The sequence below is a fragment of the Epinephelus moara genome, chromosome 10 (assembly GCF_006386435.1).
Source record: "Epinephelus moara isolate mb chromosome 10, YSFRI_EMoa_1.0, whole genome shotgun sequence".
NCBI classification, from domain to species: Eukaryota; Metazoa; Chordata; class Actinopteri; order Perciformes; family Serranidae; genus Epinephelus; species Epinephelus moara.
Genome location: NC_065515.1, coordinates 40,669,274 through 40,678,742, shown reverse-complemented (window position 1 = coordinate 40,678,742; position 9,469 = coordinate 40,669,274). Strand labels below are relative to the sequence as shown.

Below are 9,469 nucleotides of genomic sequence, written 5' to 3'. Positions count from 1 at the left end.
CTGCCGTGGTCCTGCCAGATGCCTCCTGCTGCTGCTGCCATCATTAGTCATTAGTCATACTTCTACTGTTATTATACACATATGACTATTGTCACACATGTATACTGCCAGATATTAATACATACTTTAAACATATTGTACCACAGTAGCCAGAACTATAACTATAATATTATTACTTTCAATAATGCTGTAAGCTACTGTTATTACCTGCATCTCTCTCTCTGTCTCTGTCTCTCTCTCTGTCTCATTGTGTCATGCGGATTACTGTTAATTTATTATGCTGATCTGTTCTGTACGACATCTATTGCACGTCTGTCCGTCCTGGAAGAGGGATCCCTCCTCAGTTGCTCTTCCTGAGGTTTCTACCGTTTTTTTCCCCCGTTAAAGGAGTTTTTCCTTATCCGCTGCGAGGGTCATAAGGACAGAGGGATGTCGTATGCTCTGCGAGGGTCATAAGGACAGAGGGATGTCGTATGCTGTAAAGCCCTGTAAGGCAAATTGTGATTTTTGATATTGGGCTTTATAAATAAAATTGAATTGAATTGAATTGAATTGAATTGATTGTACACAATTGATGCACACAGCTACAAATCATGACGCCACACCCCCTTTTTACAGCATCAACGAGATAAGAACTATCTAAAAATAACAGGAACAATCTTTGTTTTTTACGTGTATTTTGATTTTTCATCCTGTCCACATGGAGGGGGTGGGGTTTATCACCTACGCTGCAGCCAGCCACCAGGGGGAGATCCAGATGTTTTTGGCTTTGCTTTTGGGGAGCTGGAATGATGTCCATTTTTATATGGAGTCAATGGTGAAAACTGGCAACAATAAAATCAATGTATGCATTTATAAATCCATAAAGATCATGTTCAGGTGGTGTTGGAGTGGCCTATATTACTTTGAAGGAGTAGTACTAATTTGTTCTTATTCACACACACAGGGGAGGTAGAATATTATTAACACTTGTGACCATACCATGACCTCAATGCTAAAACATAAAATTGAATTAATATCTTTATAACAATGTAAAATAAAAGATCTTAAAGGCATCATAAAGTAGACTTCATAATAGAACTACTATATTGGATTGTCTTAGATTGTACAGGTGTCCCTAATAAAGTGACCACTGAATTTATGTTCATTGAAGTACACCACTACTGCTGTCATACGCTGCTCTCTGCTATCAGCCTGCGACTCACTCAAATCGCTTTTACATGTCATATTCACTCATTAACACTTAAAGTTACAATGTGTAATTTATGTGGTTGTTTATTAGCAAATATCAACTATTGCTTTCATAAATATATAGTTACTAAAGTGTAATCCAATTCACATACAAATGGAAGCTTTCTCATAGGCTTAGAATGATTTCTCTATATATATATGTACACAGGCAGGGTGCGGTTTGCTGGAGGCTGCCCTCTCGTCGCCATATTTGAATTCAGTGGCCGAAAGGGATATACGCGCTTCGCGTTTACCTAGAACTTGCCGTCACTGGAGACGGTTAAGGTGAAGATCAATCCGGGGCGCTTCTGCGTGAACCTGCTTTGTACTTTTATGATTCTGTCGCACTTTAAATGGAGGACAACACATATGTTTTGCCCTGTAAGAGGGAAACAACGCCACCAAATAAAAGAAAAAGATCAGATAAGCGAGGACGGGACAAAACTAGTGATGTTAAGCTCGAGCCAGTTTGCTCGACACAGTGTCGATCTTTTGAAGCGCAAGTGTTCCGAGGCAGTGTTTCGATCCCTGCTTCGGCACGCCCACAATCACGTGACTACCGGGAGCGAGGCCTCGTTACAGGCGGTCTTGAGGCTTTTCCAGGCCTGCGTTCCAAATCGCACACTTCTACTATATACTTTTAGTATGTACTGCAGCTGCCCTTAAAAAGTATGTAGCGTAGTATGACTGCAGCTGCCCTTAAAAAGTATGTAGCGTAGTATGCAGTATGCATGCAGTATGCATACTATTGGATCACACTACATCCGCCATCACATCACTCCCTGAACTCCGACCCTCTTGCTCACTTCCGCCGCCGTCCGTAGCGCCACATTTGATCATTTTGTTTTGTTGTACTTCGGAGATGCAGCAAATCTCCTCTCGTCGAGCTCGCCGGAGTCGTGCATACTGTCGGAGGTGCCAGAGAGCTCTGTTGCTGTTACGTCGTAATGTAGCCTATGTTGTTTCTAATAAACTGACGTGTTCACGTAAACAGTTCCAAGCCTATTATTAGTGACTTGTCTATTGAACTAGTCACCAGTAGGCATATTAACCCCCTTCACACATAGCTCTCTGTTGCTGGCAGATGTTTGTTGTTAAATATATTTACAGCTATGCAGCTGCTGGCACTATATTCTGTCTGCACGTGAAGCAGCCTTACATTCACATTATTCTTATTTGTAGTGTAACATACTTGCACATTCTTACTACATTACTTAATATCTATTTGACTTTTACTATTTATATATTTACTAGTCTATACTGCTCATACCTGGCCCATAGTGTATTCATATTTAGTCATATTCATTCATTATTTATACCACACTTACACCACTGCCTATACTGGTAGAATCTTCTATATTGTAGTCATAGTTGAACCCTAACATTGATTATACTATAATCACAATAAAGTTGAATGTTGTAACCATGTTCTTGCAAAACTGTATGATATGTGACAGTATATAATCAGATCATTGCAGTCCTAATATGTAGTGTCTTAGTATCTCAAATTAAATAAACCATGTATGAAAGGAAGTGTGGGCGTTGGTTGTACACGCAGCTCAGTCAGTGCGACGTAACTTCCGCTGCGCAAAGGATTGTGGGTCAGAATACCCAAAGAAGCATGCTGACATGCATACTGCGAAATATGACCGGATGTAGTAGAACATCCTGGTACTTTTGGCATACTGCATCTGACATACTATGTATTGGGACACACTAATTCTTTTTCTGGCATACTAAATAGTATGGTAGTATGGCTATTGGAACGCAGGACAGGTCTTCCACTTAGATGCAGTTCTGACACACAGCCAGCAGATGTCACTCTTCTGACTGTATGAAATGCTTCGAAGCAGTGTGTCATTCTTGAGGCAGGTGTGTCAAAGTGGTTCAATGCTTCATGAAGCTTCGATTTCACCATCACTAGACAAAACGCGAGTGAATATCGGCGTTGCTTATTCCAGGTGGATTTCACAAGGGATGCGGAGGTTGCCTGCTTTCTGCTAGACAGGTAATTCAATCTGATATTTTAAAATCATTTTGGCTTCATGTTTTCCCGCTCGTCTAAGTTCGAGTGACGTTACTTGCTGTGTAAGTTACTGTGAATCTAAAACGGTGGAGACAGCTAGTTTTGTTAGCTACATTGGCACTAGCCCTGTCTCGATTTGGGGCTACATTGGCACAGACTACCGAGACACACCTCCTCGCCTGGCCGTTCCTGCACCGCCTCTACCCCCTTGCCCCCTTCCTCCCCCTGGTCTTCCTCCTCTCCCTGTGTCCTGTGGAAGAACACTCTGGAAACGCATATATTATAAATTGTACCAACCTATATTTGCCGCACTGTGCCGTGACTATCACATAAAACATGTTATTTTAGCATTACTGTGCTAACGTTCGCTCGTGTTACCAAAACAATTAGAAATAAAACACTCCTAACATATATCTCACAGATAACCTATATCTCACTGGTAAACTATAACATATCGTAACATAGTTTAGATTCCTAAATAAATATTCACCTCGTCGCTAGATACTCCTGAAAAACTCGAAAAACTTGTGGATGATGCCATCTCTGCTGTCTGCGCAAGACTTTTTGTCCTATGAGGCCAGTCAGGCCACTTACCCGATGGGAGGGGTGAGCGAGTGAGCGCTGCAATCTAGAATTTGACCACTGATGTCACTGTTACTCACCATTTTTACACACTGAGGCTTTAAGCTGCACGATATTAAAAAATAATGAGATTGCGACATTTTCTTTTTCAGTGATACAGACTGCAATATGAAAAAAACACAGGAACAGAAATAATGAAGAAAGAAATAATAATTTCTTTTTACTACTAGTTTACTACTTTTTTCAATGTGAGCCTTCTTCTGAATTGATTTTGGAAGATGAAATTAGGGTATTTAATAGGTTGGTTGACTCACCATGACACCACCATTGTATTCATATAATGTTACTGCTCTTCTATCATCCAGGCTAAGGTCAGTGATCTGACATGTTGTGATATTAATAATGCGTGTTGCTTACCCTAAAATAAGGAGTAATTTGGAGTTTCTGTGGAGTAGAGGCGCCCAGCATTGAACTGCTGATTTTCTGGTTAGTGGACGGCATACCTGGGGATTTGGAGCGGTGACGTCTTTCTCTGGACCTGCTGCGGTGTCAGCGGGGGCTCTTGCTGCGATGGCGGTCTCTCCGGGGCGATGGGCTATGTGAGCACGTACAACAAAAGACCTCAATGAGCTTAAGCTACAAGTATTATGTTTAAAAGTAACAAAGGATTTCAGCTAAAAGCAAACATACCTTCGCCTCTTTGGAGATCTGCTCCTCCTGGAAGAAAACAAACCCACCAAAGATTTGATTTATAGCTGAATTTATGACTTTCTTTGCAAAAAGTATACATGTAACTGTGGAACATTATTATATACCGTCGGGGTGAGCGACTGCGCCTGTAACGAGGTGATGGAGAGCGACGAGGTCTGTCATTGTCACGGTAACCGTCACAACGTCTGTGGGGCTCAGGGGTCTGGAGTCTCTCCGGTTGCAGGTGGAAATAACACAAACAAAATTTTAAAACCCGTGGAAATGCACCACACAATAAAAAAGTGATCCTGTTCTCTAAAAAGTCAAATACAGTTAATAGTTGGTTGAAATTATTTGTCTCCAGAGTAAATATTTAAAAGATGACATGACAATAAAATGTGTGATATTTTAAACCAACCAGGTGTGAGACAGCAGTAACACAGAGCCCTTTGGCTTTGGCTTGGCTTTTGGTCTCTACTCTGGTGTAATCAGCCACCTGCACGTTATGATCTAACCACCTGAAGTTAGCGGATGACACCACCATCACATTAAAGAAGTTCAAACTGCCAAGTACAATGATGGTGCTCTTTTACACTGCCAGCACTGAGCCCATCCTCACTTCCTCCACCACCATCTGGTACGTTGCTGCCACTGCCAAGGACAAGGGCAGACTGCACTGAGATCGGATTTCAGTGAAGTGTGGACAGCATGTAGGTGCAATACAGACAATTTATCTAATATACGGTAGGTCACCAAAAACCAAGACAAATTCCTTGTAAGGGAAATTCTGATACTGACTCTGACCTAAGTTCAAACTGTGACCATCATTACAAAGTACAGGCACTACAGGGAGTCTTATGGCCTGACTCATCTTTTATCGGAGGAAGGTCTGAGGGCTGGAACATTGTTAATAAAGTGAGTACAAGTGATCAACAGTGTCCAGGACTTTTTGAATTTCACTGCATAACAGGCTCAGGTTATTCTTGGTCACAACTGGGTCTACAAGAATTAGTGGACAAGTTGTGTGGTCATAGCTGGAGTAAAAGGTGTTGTAAAAAGCAACACTGGAAGGTGGAGAGAAAAAAAAGAGCTAGACTGAAGCCTAATCTAGAAGTAGCGCAAATAGGAACTGAATTTACAAAAATCTGTAAAAGAAAATCTCACGCTAAGCAAAGTGTGGTTGGCTGGAAACACGTCACATGGGAACAGATGCCTTCAGGGCTCACAAAAAAACTCCGGCATACTGATTACAACCACACATTCATGAAATGGTCAAATTATCGTACATTTGGCCTTTTTTGGGATTATTGATCGTACATCGTACAGAGGGCCAAATTATCGAACAAATACGATAATTGTCGTACACCTGGCAACGCTGGGCACAGTGAATAAACTAAATCCTATAATGCTGTTAAAGATTAAGCTTGGTTGACTGCAACTGAATATGTTTCAGTTTCATTTCTTAATAAATTGAACTGGTTTCACTCTGACAGAACCCAAGAAGCACACATAATTTATAGTTTCTCTACTTGTTCCACAAATGAAAGCCAAAAACCAGCACACGTATGGATAGGGATGTAAGGATACCAAAAACTGGTACAACATTATCACTATGAAATGTAAATGATGCAATAATTATCACAATATTTAAAAAACAAAGAAAAATAATTACTTATAAATATCCTATATTTACCGCTTTCTCATATATAGTCTATGGTCTAAGCCTGTCTCTGTAGGTAATCCTCAACTAGAATGATTGCGCCCTCTGCTGTTCAAACACAAAACAATACAATACAATTGGAGTTGGACACAGTGGGAACACCACCTTGATTAAGAATTCCATCATGTGAAAGACTACAGTGCAAATTGGAAAGATATTGAAATGACAGTAGCAGACATCCCAGTCCAGGCCCTTATTGGCAATATTAATCTAACAAAGACATTACAAGACTCAATAGATTCAACAGGTTTCCACACACTGAATATTTGGTTTAACCTGGTAATACAATACAAAATAGAAACTGCTGAGCTGGTTTGTCTAAAATAATAGATTTAAACCAAGTGTGAATGATCAGAACTTCAGAATTTGGGAGAAAAGGGGGATTACAGCAGTGTGCAAAATAATTCAGAATGGAAATATAATGCGTTTTGGGATTTAAAAGAGAGTTATGGATTCGAAAATGAAGCTTTTTTTTAAAATTTATTTCTGCAGTTGGGGGATTATATTATTAAGGGAATACAATACCCAAAGCCCTTAAACAGACTGCTTAGTGTAATGATGTGGGTATACAGTGGGACAAGATTCAAGGTGATTTTGTGGCTATACCAAAATCAAAGATAATGTAAGGCCTTCTCCTCTACGTACATCAAGACGAAATGGGAGAGGGAATTGAACATTGAAATTACAACTAAAGAACGGCTTTATATGTGCAAAACACAACAAACCACTACAATCTCAAAAACATGGAGGGAATTTGGGTGAAGAGTAAAACAACTGGGTCACAACAACCATGAAGGCAAATATGTGGGAATAGAGGCAAACCACACACATAATTTGGGGGAATGTCACAAGCTACACCAATTCTGGGAAAATGTGAATGGTACAATTATAGAAATTCTGGGATATGCAAGACCTAATTACTGCAAAGGTATATACCTTGAAAATTTACAAATGACTGTGTCATGGATTATGATGGATACTTGACCAAGATATTATTGATTCCCCTCCTGAGGAACAATGGTTGTAAATCATGAGAGATTTGTGCTATGGAAAAAGTAACCTATCAGCTTAGAGTGAGAGAAGATGTTTTTGTTAGCAAATGGACGAAATGGATAATTTATGACAGAGGAAAAACATCTGGACTAACTGATACATTAACTTCAAGATACTGGATATAAATGCCTATATAATTTCTTTGAAAATGGACATATGTAACCATGACTGTTCTATTTTTCACCCTTTATGCTCAGTTGTTCCCTTTACCTTTCTGACTGTGGAAAGAATGTTGTATGTTGTTATAAATGACACTTATGGTTGTATACAAAAACTAAACCTCAATAAACATTAAAGTATATAACAAAGGAATTCCATCATGTTATTTCCATGGATTAGGAAAGTTCAATCAATATTAGTGAACATGAGCTGCTCTCAATCAAAACCAGAAACCAGAGAAGTAAGCCTCAAACTTGTGATGTCACAGGGTGTAAAGTCTGGAGCTGCTCTATAAACAATGAATAGGAGCCTGATTTTGTGGACCCATAGTTTGTTTTATTTTTTATTTCCAATTGAGCTTCATTCTATTGTAGTGCTCTCAGTTCTGAAACAGAAAATGTACCCATATACCCAAAACATTTCCCTGGGTGCTAACAGTGTCATCTAGAACATCTTTCCCCATTCATTGTCTGTGAAGCAGCTCCAGACTTCATACCCTACCATTAACAAATATGAGTTTAAGCAATCTAGTTTTTGGATTTGGGAAAAAGTTGTTCTTGTTCACTAAAATTCTTTAACTGTCTTAGACCATAGGAATAATATGCATGAATTCTGAAAATAGGTAACGTTCTCAGGGATTTGGACAATTATTATAATTTATGAATGCATAACACACACAATTAACAGGAAACAATTACATGGCTGAAACGATTCTAACCAGGGCTACATGCAAAAAAGTCATAGTGTGATTATTTTGACAGATACAGGGATTGTGGAATAAGTTGTGATTTTAGAGGGAATGGTAATTTTTGCATTTCGTTGTCACTGGAAAAAAATATAAAAATGAAGATGGTGTGCTTTTTGCTGGTGTCTGTACCAAAGAAGTATATTCCCTTGCATCTGAAATATGATTTCTAGGCCATGGAATGTCTGTGGCACCACAGTGCTTCATTGCGTGAGACATATTACCGCAGGACATAACCATGTAATGTGTGGTAGATTTTGTTATAGTCCCACAATGGTATCAAGACATTTTCTATTACAATATCGTGCAATTCCATATATTGTTACATCCCTACTTATGTATGACCATATCTGGCATTTCTAATTAATCATGGCAAACCAGTTTTCATATGTTGCTCCACCAGATTCATTTAACGTTCGTCTTACCTTTTCTTCTTCCTCATCTTCTTCTTCACTGCTCTCCACCTCGTCCAGATCTTCCTCCAGAGCGCTGATACGTGGGTCTAACATCTCAGCCTCCTCAAGGACGTGTCTCTTCTACCACACACACACACACACACACACACACACACACAATTGATGTAGGCACTTCAATCAAGCTGTGTGTGACAATCAGACTTGACATAAACTTACCTGAAGTCGAGGCAGAATGATGTCACACATTCTCTCGGCGTGAAGAAGCTCGTCAATGAATTCGTCCACGTGCATCAACTCAAACTCTAAAACAAGAGGAAAAAGATGAGGAGGAAGAGAAGCAAGCTGAATGATTTCATCGTACATCCACATTCGAGTTCAGCCTACGTGTCTAAGCGCTAACTGGAATTTAATTTTGGCCCAAAAATGAATTAAATTTAAAAATGAATTTAATATTATCCCAGGTGTTTATTACAAATAATAAAGCTTTTACTGAACTGGACAGCATGTTTCATCTGAAATGAAATACCAAGCAAAACTTTTCAGTTCTGTGGGTCAATCACAGGCCTTATTTCAAAAGCCTGGTGGGAAAGAGCTCCTAAAACCACACAGGGCTCAACAATAAGGATTGCCCGATTGCCCGGGGCAAGTAAAACTCACGGTCGGGCATGTAAACTAACAACTCACTCACGGGCAAGTTGCTAAAAATAGTTAAAGTTAATAACTAATTGATAAAATAAATGTATTTTAAAACGTGCTCGTCTGCTCTGATGCAGCGGTCTCTCTGCCTGAAGTCACAGGCACAGCTGTGTAACAATGTCCTGCCCACAGCCCCCATTGATATTATTTTG

General features: G+C 39.6%; 1 protein-coding gene across 1 annotated transcript in view; it reads right to left on the bottom strand.

The window, feature by feature from the left end:
• prpf38a (pre-mRNA processing factor 38A) overlaps window positions 1-9,469 on the bottom strand; it is a 91,517-nt gene that overhangs the window by 78,514 nt on the left and 3,534 nt on the right. Inside the window, exons 4-8 of the mRNA XM_050055874.1 lie at window positions 8,838-8,923; window positions 8,631-8,741; window positions 4,654-4,766; window positions 4,529-4,555; window positions 4,340-4,433 (exon numbers count right to left, since the gene is read on the bottom strand). Of these exons, the coding sequence (XP_049911831.1) occupies window positions 4,388-4,433; window positions 4,529-4,555; window positions 4,654-4,766; window positions 8,631-8,741; window positions 8,838-8,923 (383 nt within the window). The 3' untranslated portion in view covers window positions 4,340-4,387. The remainder of the gene's footprint in view (window positions 1-4,339; window positions 4,434-4,528; window positions 4,556-4,653; window positions 4,767-8,630; window positions 8,742-8,837; window positions 8,924-9,469) is intronic.